Source organism: Oryza glaberrima, chromosome 6 (genome assembly GCF_000147395.1).
Source record: "Oryza glaberrima chromosome 6, OglaRS2, whole genome shotgun sequence".
Classification (NCBI taxonomy): domain Eukaryota; kingdom Viridiplantae; phylum Streptophyta; class Magnoliopsida; order Poales; family Poaceae; genus Oryza; species Oryza glaberrima.
Window position 1 is genome coordinate 27,143,624 of NC_068331.1, and position 17,903 is coordinate 27,161,526.

Below are 17,903 nucleotides of genomic sequence, written 5' to 3' on the forward strand. Positions count from 1 at the left end.
GGAAAGAGGTCATGCAGTTTTGGTTAACACAAATATTTTAATTCAGTTTATTTGCAGGGCGGCTGCATGCATTTGTTTATCTCTACTTTCCAAACAAGAGAGGTGAATAATTGTGTAATCATCGGCTAATACCCCTTGTGCAAAAATATCAGGTTGATCGAGTACTTGAGGAGGAGAGAGGGGTTGAACTGAAAAGTAGTGTTAATTAATCAACGAGACCACTAAACAAGAGGAGTTAACAGTGGACTGTACTAGTGGGTAGTAGTAGAAGTACTTGCTTAAGCTCCTCTTCTTCCCTTGACTCCTCTTCTCCTCTCTTTCTCTCTCCTTTCCCCTCTCTTTCTCTCTCTATTTAGTTCTTTTGCCCCCATGTCAGCTGCAGTCTGGGGGAATCTGAGGCTGCTGCTCACCTGAGAGACTGAAAGGAGGCAGAAGCAGCAGCAGCATCAGCATCAGCAGCAGAGCAGATAGCTGAGCTGCAGAGGGGGAGGAGAGAAGATAGTAGTGGTAGTAGTAGCTGAGCTGTGTCAAGATTGCCCTTCAAATTCATCATCTTTTGCTCTTGTGAGAAAAGGTGAGTAGTGGTTTCTGGGTTGCGTCTCCCTTTTTCTGCAAGATTTCTGAGCCAAAATTCTCTCTTTTGCTCGCTTTGTTCCCTTTTCTTTCTTTTCTTTTTTTTCCCTTCTTCCTCCTTTCTGCTCTGCTGGTTGGTTGGTTCTTTCTCCTCCCCCAGCCTTTTTCAGCTGTGAGCTCTGATTGATGATGACGATGATGGCGGCTATGCAGCTGAAAAGCTTCTTCACCTTGTGGTAGTGGTAAAAGCTGTGGGAAATTTCATCCATAAAGATCGCCGTGGCGCTCGAATTCCGCTGAATTTTGTTTGTGCTCGAGCTGATCGGTGGAGGTGAAAGATTTTTGCGTCGAAGAGATGATAACTTTCGTGGATTCCGCGGCGAAGGAGCGGGAGCGGGAGAGTGACAAGTGCTTGGACCCGCAGCTGTGGCACGCCTGCGCCGGCGGCATGGTCCAGATGCCGCCGGTGAGCTCCAAGGTGTACTACTTCCCGCAAGGCCACGCCGAGCACGCGCAGGGGCATGGCCCCGTCGAGTTCCCGGGCGGGCGCGTCCCGGCGCTCGTGCTCTGCCGCGTCGCGGGCGTCAGGTTCATGGCCGATCCGGACACCGACGAGGTGTTCGCCAAGATCCGCCTCGTCCCCGTCCGCGCCAACGAGCAGGGCTACGCCGGTGACGCCGACGACGGCATTGGCGCCACCGCGGCCGCGGCGGCGCAGGAGGAGAAGCCCGCGTCGTTCGCCAAGACGCTCACGCAGTCCGACGCCAACAACGGCGGGGGGTTCTCCGTGCCGCGCTACTGCGCCGAGACCATCTTCCCGCGTCTCGACTACTCCGCCGATCCCCCCGTCCAGACCGTCCTCGCCAAGGACGTCCATGGCGTGGTCTGGAAGTTCCGCCACATCTACCGCGGCACGCCGCGGCGCCACCTCCTCACCACGGGGTGGAGCACCTTCGTGAACCAGAAGAAGCTCGTCGCCGGCGACTCCATCGTGTTCATGCGCACCGAGAACGGGGATCTCTGCGTCGGCATCCGCCGCGCCAAGAAAGGGGGCGTGGGAGGCCCGGAGTTCCTGCCGCCGCCGCCGCCGCCGACACCTGCCGCCGGCGGCAATTACGGCGGGTTCTCCATGTTCCTGAGGGGCGACGACGACGGCAACAAGATGGCGGCGGCGGCCAGGGGCAAGGTCAGAGCCCGTGTCCGGCCAGAGGAGGTCGTCGAGGCGGCCAATCTCGCCGTGAGCGGGCAACCATTCGAGGTCGTCTACTACCCGAGGGCGAGCACGCCGGAGTTCTGCGTGAAGGCCGGGGCGGTCAGAGCGGCGATGCGGACGCAGTGGTTCGCCGGCATGAGGTTCAAGATGGCATTCGAGACGGAGGACTCATCAAGGATCAGCTGGTTCATGGGCACTGTATCGGCCGTGCAGGTTGCTGACCCCATTAGATGGCCTAATTCACCATGGAGGCTTCTTCAGGTACAATCCAGTTCTGAATTCTCTGTCTCAAAGTGCACTGTCCTATGAAGGACTACTGCAACTGCAAACAAAATGTTCCAGTAGCATTATTGGTATTCAGGATCGTGTCCATGGTTTGTTGCTTGCATTGATGTTTTGGGAATGGCTTTTGCAGGTTTCATGGGATGAACCGGACTTGTTACAGAATGTGAAGAGGGTGAGCCCATGGTTGGTTGAACTTGTGTCAAACATGCCGGCCATCCACCTTGCTCCATTCTCGCCTCCACGGAAGAAGCTTTGCGTGCCGTTGTACCCCGAGCTTCCCATCGACGGCCAATTTCCGACACCGATGTTCCATGGAAACCCGCTCGCCCGTGGGGTTGGTCCTATGTGCTATTTCCCGGATGGCACTCCTGCAGGCATACAGGGAGCCAGGCATGCTCAATTTGGTATATCTTTATCAGATCTCCACCTTAACAAACTGCAGTCGAGTCTATCGCCCCACGGGCTTCACCAGCTTGATCACGGCATGCAGCCGAGGATCGCTGCTGGTCTAATTATCGGTCATCCGGCTGCTCGGGATGATATCTCATGCTTGTTGACCATTGGTAGCCCCCAGAACAACAAGAAATCAGATGGCAAGAAGGCGCCAGCCCAGCTGATGCTTTTCGGAAAACCCATACTCACAGAGCAGCAGATATCCTTGGGTGATGCTGCTTCGGTGGCTGTTAAGAAGAGCTCTTCTGATGGTAATGCTGAAAATACGGTGAATAAGAGTAACTCCGATGTTTCAAGCCCGAGAAGTAATCAGAATGGCACCACAGATAATTTGTCATGTGGAGGAGTTCCATTGTGCCAAGACAACAAGGTACTTGATGTTGGGCTGGAAACAGGGCACTGCAAGGTATTCATGCAGTCGGAGGATGTCGGGCGCACACTTGATCTCTCTGTTGTTGGTTCATATGAGGAATTATACCGGCGGCTTGCTGACATGTTCGGCATCGAGAAAGCTGAGCTGATGAGTCATGTTTTCTACCGTGATGCAGCTGGGGCACTCAAGCACACTGGAGATGAACCTTTCAGGTCAGTCCAGTTTTAGATTATTGTTATAGTTTGTTCAAGCAGAATACTTCCTGTTTTATGAATTGGTTAGTTATTTAGTCATGTCCACTCATCAAATAGAAGGCCGTTTATCCTATTTTCTCGGGTTTTATGCTGTAAACAAATCATTAATGCGCTGGTACTTACTTCAAATTTTCCCTAGGGTCATCTGATAAGATGCATATGGTAACCTTTATAACTCCATTTAAATTGGCTAATGGCTATCATTTTAAGAACATTGAAATGTCCACATTGTCGTAGTTGTGATATTTCTAGGCTTTTAAGTGGTATATTTAAGTTAGCTTAACTTGAAGCACCCAAACTCTAGGTCTTCTTGCCTTGGAAGCATCCATATGGTACATTGACTTTAGAGGAGTTCCAAGCTGGGACACCAAAACACCTTCTATCCATTATGTCCAAGAAACCATCGTTCTCAATTCGTGTTTGCTACAGTTCTTTCTTCCTTGTGTACCGAACATAATACTTGATGGACTAAAGTACTTGTTCTGAATTTGCAGCGAGTTCACGAAGACGGCGCGTAGGCTGAATATACTAACAGATACAAGCGGCGATAACTTAGCGAGGTAGGGTAAATTAAAGCTATTCTCAATTGTACAGCTGGTGGAGCACGGTGGCAATTTTGAAGGCAAAAATTGCCGGTTTCCTAGTACTGGTGCAATTTCAAGGAGGCAATTCAGTTTTCTTTAATTAGAGCTCCCAGAATGGGATTGACTGTAATCCGGTACCCATATTTATCGGCAGATTTACCAGACTGGATCTATCCTACTGTCATGTAAACCGATCATATTGCATTTGATCGTTGGTGTGTACTCGGCCATGAACCGTTACTAAACTAATGCGATTACGGGAATTTTTGCGCGCAAATGCGTTGAATTGTCTGAAAAAAAAAAAACTACATCTGCATGCTCTGTTTGTAGTACTTCATCATACCAAAGAATCGAAGAAGTGGAGTCAGAATGGCCCAAAATTTGTGTGTGTCACTGAATTTGGAATTGAAATTTTGCAAGATTGTACTATATGACAGCACGCTCTGCATTTTGTACTCTCTCTTTTTTTCCCTGAATATTTCGTGGAACCGCACCATGATGCATTGATGCTACCGTTACCGTAGCACCTGGTATTTCCCCTGCTTTGGTTTATAGCCATCGAAATTCATTCACACGGTCGCACGCTTCCAACTCACGTCACAATCTGAAACACCGGGCGCAAGTTTCTGTAGGAAAAATCTGTAGCAAGACGGATCGCAAATGTCTTGTTCTGTCGTGTGTTCTGTTGCCTTGCCTACATGCTGCAGTGACTGACCGACCAGCAGGCCGTCCGACGGCGACGTCCACTGCAGCTACACTTACCATGATGCCATCCGTGGACGGCACCTTCTCTTCTCCCCTCAGGTTGTACTATCAAAGTTGCAACAGCCAGTAGCCACATATTGGCAAAAATATACAAGTGTATTATTTATCAGATAATAATCTTTTCAATTATACGGAGGACACACACGCACGTAAATGAGCCCCCTCTTGTACACATGTTAAAATGACGAAAACCAAAGCCAAAAGTGAATTCAAAACCATACTATAATCCTACCGAAATTATATGCTCGTGTGTAATATTTACGAGCACTACGATTTAAAATTTTGTTTACTAAACTCATGAACTACCTCCATTCCATTAAAAAAAACTTATTTTTCAGTTTTTGGATACAATGTTTGACTCTTTGTCTTATTAAAAAAATTATGATCAATATTTTTATTATTTTTTTACGTATATTGTTATTAGATGATAAAATATGAATAGTACTTTATATGTGACTAATTTTTTTTTATTTTTTCGTAAATTTTTTTAAATAAGGCGGACGATCAAACTTTGGATACAGAAAGCTATTTAAAAAAGAACTTATTTTGGGACGGATGTAGTATATCTATTACTCCATCAAATTTTATCGCTGCTGCTTTTTCTAGGGTTTAGCTAATGATTTTTGATATACGGAAAACTCAATAGGGTATCGGAGCGAAATGGTCTCGGAGACATGATGTAGCTGCACGCGTACTGGCGCTGTACCTGTACGTAGCCGTCCGATCCGATATCCTCTCCGTTTTGACGTTGTGCATTTCGTAGCAGCAGTCAATCAGGCGGCCGTGGCGAGCACGTACTGGAACTACCCCTCCCCGTCCTGCTGATCGGTGGTTGCGCCGTCGCGGCCGCGCGCGCGGGAGGGGGAAATCGCGTATCATACGGAGATTCCCGCGTGCGACGCGCTCTGATTTTCATCTGGATCGATCGTTGCAGCAGCAAGCAAACCGGCCGGTGCTGCTGCGTGTACCAACCCAGCGATCGATGCGGTGCATGGCCCAGCTCGATCACGTCCCCGGCCGGTTGCACTGATGAATGCTTCGAAATCGGAATCACCTTGCAACCGTGCAACGGAGTATATTGCAGCTAGATCTTTTGTGTGTACATGCAACAGATGTGTCATGTGTTTCCGATCTATCTCCGGCCCGGACATTAACCTAGCTTGTGCAAGGTGATCGAAGTACGGACGTACGCTGGACCCGGTTGCCCGCCTGATATACCTTCTGCACGGGTAAAGAATTTAGCTAGTTCGGGTAAAAAACGGAGTGGTACTACTCCTGCTCTGAATTCTCTCTTGATTTGCACGTACGGGCATAAGAGGTAGTACGTGGATGGAATATTTTTACAGCAGAAACCTCGGCAAAGCAGGCACAATTTTTACTGCTAAACTCAGTAGCTCAGCTAGTACTAGTAGCAGACGTACTATTTCAGAATTCAATACTGTTCAGAGATCGATCGCGCCGTATCAGAATGACTGAATTACAGCGAGAATTACGGCATGTTACGTTTCTCTTCTTGACGTGAGAACGAATTAGGGGGTAGAGGTTTTGTAACGAGCTAGACAAACAACGGCCTCACCAGTTCATCACCACCCCCGTACGTGCACTGCTGCACATGCATATGCTTAAAAGGTTTTTTCTTCCACACATGCACGGACACGGATGCGCGCGAGCGGTTGCACAACAGCACAAGTGGAGATGTGGGGTGGCCTGTGGCTACCACCGTTGAAAACTTGAAGCCGAGGCGCGACCCCTGCACAGACTACAGTCGCGGACTCGCGGTACGCGCAGCGCGCGCGCTCTGCTGCTGCTGCTGCCACCGCACCGCGCGCGCGTTTTACTTTTGTCTCTCACTCGCGTCTCGGCGTTGCCGCCCCGGGTGTCCCGTACGATCGAGCGCGCGTACGTGCGCGCGAGCGCGAGCGCGCGGCGGCCGTGGCGCGCACGGCGCGCGCCCACGTGAGGTCGGGGAAGGAAGGAACGGCACGCCGCACGTACGTGGACGCGCGCGCGCGCGCGGGCGGGGCGGTCGACCGCGATCCGGAGCCCCCGGGCGCGATGTTCCGCGCGCGGCTCGTTCGTCCGGCCGCGACAGGTCAATGCAAGCGAGTGCGCGGCCGCGGTTGCCCGTTCCGTCACGGAGCGGCCGGCGCCTAAGCCGTGCCCATATGCTGCGGCACTCTTATGCAGATTGGGACGTAGCTAATTAGGAATTAGAGTAGATGTCACGGTGCGAAGCGTACAATGAACGAGGTTCGATGTAAAATTTGATCGTCAAATTGCTACGGCCCTTGCGATCGAACGACACGATGCATGGCATGTATAATAGAACGGCGGAATAAGATGGACAACAGATAGCGGCGATGACTTGTATTGGAACATGGTTACATCTAGTTATAGGTAATTTACCTTCAGGTATTTACAATCTTATACCCTCTACATATCACTATACGGAATTGATGCAGATGGACGCACACATAGAATCGAAGCCCCTTGTCTAGGGAAGCTCAAAATTTTGATAACTAACTTATGAGAAGTCAATGGGTGAGAATTTTGATAAGCTGGTTTTTTCAACCTTTACCTTCTAACTTATTTTCTAAATTCCACGTAACTACATTAATTCCCGTTTTGCACAATTTCAGACTCGAGAATTTTTAGATCGGGGTGTCTCTAGCTCCATTAATTCGTGGATCTGGGGATAGCATTAATAATATTTGGATAAATCGTTTTGTTCTCATTTTATGAAACATATAAAATTTTAAACCAGTATAATTTACATATAAATTTCAAATATAACATGGATATGAGATCTGGAGTTATACTAATTAAAGAGAACCTAGATATATTTTCAAATTCTGAATAAAAATATAGAGCGTTTGAAAAGCTAAGTCTGAGGTGAAAGAAACTTAAATTTCAGTGTTTTCTCCCGTTCAAATTGGAACATGCATGTGATCGATCTGTTGAGCATCAAAATCTGCTACTACGGTTTGTCCATTTGCCATCTAGCTAGTAGGTTAGTACGTGTACGTATTACTTTGATATCGTCTACGTATACACGTAGATTTTGCTCACAACAATATTGAAGACACGCGAGTACCGACACCCCACCACTATACAGTACGTACGTACGTTACGTATGCACTGCGGCAAGGTTGTCAAAGGTGGCGTACGTAGAACTAGTTCTACGCGTGCAAGTGGGCATGCATACATAAAAAACCAAGCCAGAACACAGCACAGTACCATCAGAAAAATTGATACAAGAAATTGACAAATATATCCATGCACTCATCAATGGTTTCTTCGTAGATCCATTTTAAATTTCAGTTTACTTATGCTTGTACTGTACTTCTGCTACCAAGCAAGAAAACAATGACAAAACAAGCGGCAGGTCAATCGATCGATCGAGATCGTTGTAGCTAGCTAGCTCAAGATTAATTAAAACCCTAATCAATCAGCTAATGATCAATCCATCCAATGCACCTTGGAGTTAGTACACCAGTAGCAGAGAATTAAAGCCACCGTTTAGCTAGTTAATTAATTAATCTCTCATCGATCGGCCTATCTTTCTGTGCCCGTGAGAAGACAATAATAATAATAATAATAATAATAATAATAATAATAATAATAATAAAACTTCCAAACATGATCCCACTGCTAGCTGCTGCATCTGTATGGTTGGGTAGATCCGAGGCGCCCGATGTCGCCGCACGGGCGCACGCGCGATGCTCGCCGCTCGATTTCCGCTCCGCGCCGGCCGCCGCCCGGGGCGCGCGACGCCGTGTTTTTTTTCTCTTTTCTCCTTGTTCTTGAGGCGCGCGCTCCGGCGAGTCGTCGACCGTCGGTGTGGTCCGGATCCCGAGCATGCACGGCGCCGCTTCTGGCCGTCGTCTGCCCGGGCGGACTCAAAGACTTTTGCAGCCCATCGTTTGGCTGTTCGGCGGAATAACCCAAACGATATACTCCCTTCGTCCACAAAAGTTATACATATTTTGCATTTAAATTTTTCCAATAAGCTATTTCTATTTGTATTCTTTATACATTCAGAACTTAAATGAAGAGTTTTATTAGAAGCCAAGGAGTCATCTAAATACTCATTGGTTGTATGCTTGCATTCACTCCTTGATTTTGTAACATTCAAGGTGATTTAATTTTTCCCTAGTTTTGGTGTCAAAAGTAAGAGCAAGTTTAATAGTATAGTCAACTGTTGGCTCCAAATCATCTATAACTAGTCTAATAGCCCATTCATACAATAGTTAACTATAAAAATATACTACACCATTAATACTTGGTCCCACCTCTCATACACATAACGTCTTGGAGTCCGTCTTGCAGCCGGCTACAAATCTATATCCCGCTTTCTTCTCTCTCTTCCTTTTTTTCTCGATATGTGGTTATAGCTGGTTTGTAGCTTGCTATTGTACCTGCTCTAATATGCTTAACTTTTGTGAATGAAGTGAGTATTTACAAATAAAAAAATAATTTATGAATAACTATTTTTATATACGTGTTCTCAACAATATAAAAACAAAGGCTAACAATAAACTACGATGAAAAAGTCTAAAATTAAATTCAAATTTAAAGCTATAAATTTAAATTTTAGCTGGTAAGTATAAGTATAAGTGAAAAGATTAGGCCATTGAACTTTTGTGTGTTGATCCGTGCTAGTCTAGCTCGTGACCACTCGTCACTACTGGCGTTGCTGAATTCCGGTACCAAAGCTTTCTCGTGCTTGACATGTCGCGGACGTAGCAGTACTGTGCTCTGCACTGCAGGCTTGTGCATGGCCGTTGACTCTGTTGCTCACTCCACTGTTGCCGACATCGAACGAGAGTAATAGCATTATTACGTCAAAAATATATTTTTTACGTCAAAAAAAAAAGAACAATAGCATTACACGGGCCCAGTAGAGCGCGGCTCAGTGAGGCAGAGTAGTACTGGGCCTGAAAAGTTTGTGGCCCAGTATGCGTGTAGTCTTGGGCTCTAACGTAGCATTGCTGCTTCACTGGGTCTAGTTGGACTGGAAGGACTGTCAGAGCTTGAGAGGATGGGGTGATTGTTATCAGATGAGACGCCTTCTCCCTTTGCAAATTTGATACTGTATCCGAGTGTGTGTGCTGAAACATGAGCATTGCCATGAAAGCTGAGAGATTTGTCCAGTATTCAACTGTTGATGGTTCTGAAACTGATCCTCGAGGGTGTAAAATGTGGTGATTAGTGATTTTTTGTTGCTTGCTTGCAGACAGTGAGACGCTCCCGTGGTTGAGTTTTACTGGACGAAATCATGATGTACTACGACAAGGGAAAGAAGCACCACCCTGAAATTGATCAAATGGTGGGTTAGTGTTATTTAATGTTCTATGACTAAAAATGAGTATTTTGCCATTTAGGTTGGGGCAATGACTCCTATTGTTTTTATCAGTATTACCTTGGAAAAAGATCTGATTTTGACGACATTCACGTTGTACCTACTCATATCGAGAGTTGGAACCTTAACCAGTCCCATGCATACTGGGTATATTTGAAGATATGAATAATCCAAACTGCTCAACATAACTATGACTTCCAGGAATTTAAGCAATGATATATGTCAGAAATATATTAACTAGGCCTATGTGGTTATGCAATAACATCTCTTGCTTCCGTCAATCGTTTCATGAGTTGAAATGAATGTGAAAGACAAAACAAGCTTTGGTAGTTTGGTTCTTTTATAGAGTGCCTTACTTTACCTGCAGATTTATCTATTTTATTTTAGTTAGCTTTCAAAACGTTTGCTCTAACGTTGGTCACTCCTTTACCTGATAATCGATATTTATAGTCGCAACATCCCAGATTTGTTATCGGATGGCAGATGGCATCATGTGCATATGCAGATAGTGACTCATACCAAACACAGTGTTCCATCTGTCTCTGAGGTGCTGGGTATTAGCATTATGTGCTGATTTTATGGTATTCTTGTGCTTGATCCTTATCTTGATTAGAATTATTGGTGATCATTAAGTGTTTGTGGAATTGGAAACCATGTGTTAATGTACAAGGGAGAGCGGCCTCTGTTCCTTAGACTCATTTAATGTTCTATAACCTATCATTGTCAACCTCTTATCCCTCCTTTCTCATAATTAAAGAACGCAAGTTCAGTGAAGCAGGGACTGTTAATAGGGGCTGTTGCTATTGATGGTCTATTCACTCTTCTAATAAGTTATGATGGTAAACCTGTCAAAAATAGATTTCTTGGGTAAATGGACAATCCTATGGCTTTCTTTTTCTTTCTTCTTCTTCTTCTTCTTCTTCTTTTGAAACCGACAGTCCTATGTTTTGGTTTGCACACTGCCCTTATATTTGTCCAGATGAACTCCAGAATAGGGTTGCTGCTATTAATAAAATCAGGAAGTCAATTTTATATGAAAAATTCAAGAGAAAAGAAACGATGATGTAGCAAACAGTGTTCTAGCAAGCAAACATAAGACAGGTAAGTTTGCTGTGGACTGTAGCATTTGACTTTTTTCTTCTTCTTTTTAATCTATTGCATTTCTTGTTGTTACTCTCAACACAGTATGAATTTCAACTTGGAATTTTATGCATACAGTAGATTCTCTCTAAGTTCATCCATCGTTTTTAAGGAAATAAAAAGGCATGATTATGTTAAAGTTATGTAATTAACTATTGCATTTTTCAGAATTACTCTAGCAGTGGACCCTTTTGTAGAATTCTTCTGGCATGTTGTAAGATTGGTTGATTTTGTCACTTTCATTAATAAGTTTTGCTTCATGCAGTAGTACATACTCCAGAATCTTCTTTCTCGATCATCTTTCATCCAACGGCTGATGTTCATTTCATCTATTTTGTTTGCTTTTTAATCCAATGGCTATTAGTAGTTAGTTGGATGACGTGGCTAATTCCCGTTTCACTTTGAGATTAAATTTTCACTTAGAGAGATATGCTGAAATTGCGGCATCTAATCATTTTATCATGTTCAGTTATATTTTCTAACTACTGTTTTCTCATTTGCCCGATTAACAGAATTCCGGGATCTAACAGGACTAACTGGTACCACAGATGAGATAAGGAACGCTGCATGTGTTTATCGAGCTTATTACATGAATCCAAAGGTTAACTACCGTATATATAATTTTTCAGTTACCAAATTTTGTATCTAACTTATTTCCTTGATTCTGATTCACTGATTGTGTAAACGGTTTGCAATAGTACCGACGAATCGACTGAAACATAATTTCATTCTATTAACATGGTCACATGGGGGTCAAAAAGAAGAAAGGCCTTAATTTAATTAGAAGCAAAACAACAGGTTGTTTTTGCTTGTGCCGTTTCTTGAGCTGCAACACCTAACCTACCAGTATTGTGCTGTGCCTTGTTCATAGTGGACTTGGATAGTTGGACAACATCCTTTTTATCCCTTATAGCAGCTATCTATTAATGAGACTGCCAAACCACACTGATCAAGCAGGCAACATGAACATTTATTGGATGCAGCCCATGTGGTATACAGTACTTATGTGAGTACTAATATAAGCTGATAATTATCATGATTATGAGTTGTCTCTACATATGTGGTTCCTGTAGCTGTCTCCACTCCCTGCTATTGAGTTGCTCGGCATTTTTTTTAAAAAAAATGTTACAATTAAATTTAACTGGATGAACTACCCTCTTGACCATTGTTCAGTTTTAGGCTGCAAGTTGGGAGATGAATAATCATGTAAAGTGAATGCATACAAATTAAGTTTTTACTCTTGAATTGGTGATTGGAGGCCTATCCGTCACAAAACACATGTGAACTAGGTTCACTTAGTGAAATACAGATGGTAACATGCACTATGTTTGCTTTAATGCAGCAAGTTGGTAGCAGTTGCAATTTACAAATATTCTCTTCATGGTTTCATAATCACATCAGTTTTCTTTACACTGTTTATTTGCATATCATACAATGAAGAATGACCATGCTTATCTACCTTCCTTCAGGTACTTGATCGACCTGAAGACGGAGTTTGCTAATTTCTTTTGGCAAGTACTATGATGGAGATTCCCTTGCTGAAGGAATCATTACAGAAGCTTCGGACAACACGAGTAGCTGAAATCCACGGCTGAAAGTTTTCGGACACGCTCGGTTTAATCATGATGATTGCTTGGAGCTAATCATCATGATTATCATCACAATCCCATGAAAAACTTTCAAGAGGAATCCAGTACAGTAAACATCTTCACACTTTCTTTACAGGCATGGTTGTTCAGCAACATTGATCAAATGCTCAGTCCAAATCTTCACAAGGAACTTAAGAGTTTGTTTAGTTTTTTGGGTGTAAAGTTTTTTAAGTATACGGACACACATTTAAAGTATTAAACGTAGACTAATAATAAAACAAATTATAGATTCCGACTGTAAATTACGATACGAATTTATCAAGCCTAATTAATCCATAATAAGCAAATGTTTACTGTAGCATCACACTATCAAATCATGGCATAGTTAGGCTCAAAAGATTCGTCTCGCAATTTACATGTAAACTGTGCAATTGGTTTTTTTTCTCACATTTAATGCCCTATGTATGTGTCCAAACATTTAATGTGACGTTTTTGTCAAAATTCACATTTTGGGCTGTGTTTAGTTCACACCAAAATTAGAAGTTTGGTTGAAATTGGAACGATGTGACTGAAAAGTTGAAAGTTTGTGTGTGTAGAAAAGTTTTGATATGATGAAAAAGTTGAAAGTTCAAAGAAAAACTTTGGAACTGAACTCGGCCTTGGAGTCTTTGTCTGGGAACAAAATGTTCAACTGTTCTAGTCAAGATCTGACTATCTGAGAGGTTGCGGGGAGTTCATGCTGTCTCAGTGCTCCAACCATGGGGAGAAACAGAGAAGTCTCTTCGCCACATGATGCTGACATGCTGTTTCGCATTCTAATTTCTAGGCATAGGTGAGACTTGGTCAGAATTCAGAAGTCAACTGACTGGAAGGTTCAGAGCAGCGTCCTGGGTTAGCTGTTGTAGAATTTGGTAGAAGTAGTGTTTTTTAACTGTTCTAGACATTATTGATCGTTAATCATGTGATTTGGACAGGATAAATGCGTGTTCTATATTTCCATACAGTTGCTAGCAAGTGTTTTTACCGCCTACGGGGGTAATAGACTGATAGTATAGTTAAAGTTTGAAGCGAAATAGAGGGTTTTTCTATCAACTTTGCACTTTTATTTACAAATAATAATAATAAATGACCATTTACAACAACTACTTTGGACTCATCGCTTATAAGCTTAAATTAAAGTTACCTACCACATAATCATCTGATGCTAGGTGTTCGGATGGATTTGTGTTGCTTCGTTATTAGATTCTAGGTCTACGCTTCGGTGCAAATTGTTGAAAATTCAGGCATGTCCTCTAAGAGTTTGACCACAAACTTTTCTAAAACATCAACATGTATCTTTTGTGTTACAGAAAACATTCAAACCTTTATCATCAGAGGGTGCGTGTACAAGTACAACTTAATTACAAAAAAAACATTCAAACCTTTATTCGGAGTAGTAGAAGCAGAAGCCGGCATTAAAGAGGGAGACCATAAATTGGTCTGCAATTTGCAAAGTCCTTTTCAAATAGCTGAACCTTTTTTATTTTTAATATTGCCAAATTGATGAATGTTGACAAACCTGGTTTGATTTGGAGGGAATTTTCACATATTTATATAGTAGAAATTTAAAAGTTCCTGGATGTCCAATTGCCAATCCCCAAACCAAACAGAGGCCGTGTTTAGTTCCTCCTCCAAAATTTTTTTTGACGTGTACGGACACACATTTGAAGTATTAAACGTAGACTAATAACAAAACAAATTACAGATTCCACCTGTAAACTGTGAGACGAATTTATTAAGCCTAATTAATCCGTTATTAGCAAATATTTACTGTAGCACTACATTATCAAATCATGGTGTAATTAGGCTCAAAAGATTTGTCTCGCAATTTACATGCAAATTGTGCAATTAATTTTTTTCGTCGACATTTAATTCTCTATGCATGGGTCCAAACATTTCATGTGCCGGATTGGAAGTTTAAAGAAAACTAAACACAGTCAGAACCTGAAAAGTACAATTGCTGAATGTTCTCAAATACCTGAAGAAAAAAAATTCCTCCTTTTTCTATAAAGCAAAAGCTTCACAGAGTCCAGGGGCACACCTACAGCGCCAAGTGTAACCAGAGCTTACACAAAAAAAAAGGCACCACCTTTGCTCGGTGCTCGTGGGGGAGAGAGAGAGAGAGACAGATGGCGACGCGGATGGCTGCGGCGGTGGCGGCCATGGTGGCGGCTGTGGCGATCTCGCTGGCGGCGGGCGGGGCGGCGCAGTCGTCGCCGAGCACGCCGAGCTGCGCGTCGAAGCTGGTGCCGTGCGCGCAGTACATGAACGGGACGGACACGCCGCCGGCGGCGTGCTGCGACCCGCTCAAGGAGGCGGTGAAGAACGAGCTCAAGTGCCTCTGCGACCTCTACGCCTCGCCGGAGATCTTCAAGGCCTTCAACATCAACATCTCCGACGCCCTCCGCCTCTCCACGCGGTGCGGCATCAGCCAGACCACCAGCATGTGCCCCGGTAACCAACTTATTTTACCCTCCTCCTCCTCCTTCTATCCCTTGTTCTTTTAACAGCAAAAGAGAGAGAGAGAGAGAATATGTTGTTTTTGATAGAAATTATCACCGTGGCATCGATCATGAGTTGTTAATTTTTGTAATATTGGTATCCAAAAACTCACCCAAATAGCATGATTTGACTGTTCCTACACTGAATAAATATGAGGCCTTGTTCTTGCTAATGCATTGTTTGCCTGGTTGATGGAATGATGGTTTGCACATCGAAGTCACTGCACTGTGGTTGAAGAAGTAAATCCGGTTAGGATGTTTTAAACAAACGGCCGCATAAACTGTTCTTACTGCCATGTATAATGTCATATTTCTAGTGACAAGTCGATGTAATTAACACAAATTTGTCCGGCGAAAAAAAAAGGTAATTACTACAAATTTGGGAAAGTAAAGGAATGTTTTTGCCTTTTTGTTGCATAAGTCAATAAGTGGCGTAGGGAAGTTGGCTTTGCATTTCTGTCTCTATCAGGGCAAAACGAAACAAAGAAAAAACATTTAGGTGTGAATATAAGACCAAGCTCCATGATTTGGGTCGACCAGAAGTTTGTAGGCATCCAGATTCCTGTTTTTTGCTTCCCCAGTCCTGTCCTGTAATAATCGTAGTTTAATCTGAAGACGCAACGATGTCAGATTATACCAGTTCGCCTTGGGTATAATACTAGTTGAATGATTAGTCTCAGCCTACTGTTGGATATAGTATTGTAGCCATTTCACATTTGGGATGATGTTTATAAATCAACTAGGAAAATAGCTAATTTCTTTGACCTGATGAAATGGAACCATGAAACTTAATCTAGATTTGTTTAGCACTGTTTTGTTGTGCTGGTAACTTTTACCAAACATCATTTCAAAATTCATTTTTTTTTGGAAGTCACACCAGTTCGCTACTATATCTGTTGTATTTGGCAACCGTCCTTTTCCTTAGATAATTTTAATACATATATTTGTATGGTTTTCTGATAAGTGTCCTACAATAATATTTTGCAGGGAATTCCCCTACGAACTCTCCTCCAGGTAATATATACTTTCTGAAGATAGTATGCATGGCTATTTAAACTTAAGATTTTCTTAGCTTGTTATATGTGCGATACCTCACTACCTGAAACTTTTTGTCTGGTCCGATAATTTTTAATGCTATGAATTTCAATTGGAAGCAGCAGCATTTTGATAAAGTCATATCAGATAGACCTGTAGGAAGAAATCCCTCAACTTGAGTTTGATGTGAACTTGGACCCCAATTAAATAGATGAATGAATTAATATGTGTGGTTAGACATGTATTAGACATGGTCCCAAGGATTACTGTGGACTACTGTTAAGCACAATGATTTGAAGGTTCATCACTGCTGTATGATACTACCTGTTTAGAAAATGTTTATGGTGCTAAAACCATAGCAGTTAAGACAGATAATAAATGCTGCATAAAGTAGGAGTTAGTTTGGTCTGAACAAATTTATTTAAAGATGTTACATTTTAAGTCGGCAAATCAACCAAATAACATGGGTGATCAGGCTAACTAGCATCATTGAAAGAGGCTAGAAATGGTTAACACGGACAGTTTGTGTTGACCTGGGCATCTGGCATGCTATTAGTAACAGTCTATCAGACTGCCTTACAGAGTTATATTTATGCATCCTACTGCTGTTAGTCAGTTTATTTAGCGATGATATTTTTGCATTTTACGCTCACACTAGCCATGAAGTAGATGTATCAAATTCTTCAAAATTCCAGACTTGCTATGGATACTCGTGTGTTCAATGTTCAGGGATAGCAAACACTGGGTCTTTTTTTTTATAGAGCTAATGTGGGGTCTAAGTGTCTACAATTAAGAAGTAGTGTAGCCATTTTATTTGAATACAATGCATTATATTACTTCGGTAGGAATATATGTAGCATTAGCAAAGTAAAGGATAACAAAGATCCCATTCTGCCTCTTTTTCTCACATGTAAAATAGTTAAAATTAAAAGTTTATTCGAATTTATTACGCATGTAACATCACGATAACACTTTACAGAGTACTTTTTTTTAACCTCAATTCTTAATTCTATTGTTTGCAGCCTCTCCATCAGGTGGCAAAAACGCTGGTCATCGCACTATGTCAGTTGGTCTTCCAGGATTGATGAGCTTGTTCCTAGCGTTGTGGTCTGTATTGGCATAAGAATTTTGGTTCCATATCAGAGATGTTATCGCTTATGCCACAGTAGAGGATTTACGTGTGACGGTGTTTGTTGATTGGCTGTATCATCATTCTGTACTTGGATCAGAATTCATTTTGCTGTGTATCAATGTCGCAAGTCAGAAGACTTACATTGTGTTGTACTTAGACCTGTGCTGATCAAAGCGTAATGGATGAATTGTTTATCTTCTACTCCTGCTCAACATATTTTCTCGATGTGATTGTCCAACACAAATAGTTTGCCAATACTAGCTTCAATTGCCTGTGATTTGATCTTCCTAAAAAGTTGCCTTGCGATTTTGAGTGGATTTCTTCCTCTCTGTTTTTTTTTCCTTTTTGAAAAAGAGGATTTCAATTTTCAGCCAAGCACTGACGACGAAACCTACAGCCTCATCCGATGGCTATGTGCGGAAAATACGCCATTTGGCGTATTAGTAAAAAAAATATAATTTGTGATTAAAACTTTTACAGTTATGTTCGTAGCGACTTAAATGACAATCTTGTAAAAGAAACTATGATGAAAAAAACTCAAAAACAACTTTAAAATTAAGTTAAAAAATTTAAATTTTGGCATTGGCATATGCTGATTGGGCCAA

General features: G+C 42.7%; 2 protein-coding genes across 4 annotated transcripts; both read left to right on the forward strand.

The window, feature by feature from the left end:
- Positions 1 to 202: 202 nt before the first annotated feature.
- Positions 203 to 4,115, forward strand: LOC127776856 (auxin response factor 18). 3 transcript variants are annotated; one of them, XM_052303424.1, is made up of 4 exons: positions 203 to 574; positions 734 to 2,047; positions 2,202 to 3,109; positions 3,646 to 4,115. In XM_052303424.1, the coding sequence occupies exons 2-4, from the start codon at positions 929 to 931 to the stop codon at positions 3,713 to 3,715; spliced, it is 2,097 nt and encodes a 698-aa protein (XP_052159384.1). In that variant the 5' UTR covers positions 203 to 574; positions 734 to 928; the 3' UTR covers positions 3,716 to 4,115. The 3 variants fall into 3 exon arrangements, with proteins under 3 accessions (XP_052159384.1, XP_052159385.1, XP_052159383.1); XM_052303425.1 differs by having other exon boundaries at positions 787 to 2,047; XM_052303423.1 differs by having other exon boundaries at positions 203 to 2,047.
- A 10,544-nt stretch (positions 4,116 to 14,659) lies between these two features.
- LOC127775462 (non-specific lipid transfer protein GPI-anchored 7-like) lies at positions 14,660 to 17,499 on the forward strand. The gene is made up of 3 exons (XM_052301709.1): positions 14,660 to 15,084; positions 16,119 to 16,145; positions 17,189 to 17,499. Exons 1-3 carry the CDS (start codon positions 14,760 to 14,762, stop codon positions 17,287 to 17,289), a joined length of 453 nt encoding a protein of 150 aa, XP_052157669.1. The 5' UTR covers positions 14,660 to 14,759; the 3' UTR covers positions 17,290 to 17,499.
- The last annotated feature ends 404 nt before the right edge of the window (positions 17,500 to 17,903 follow it).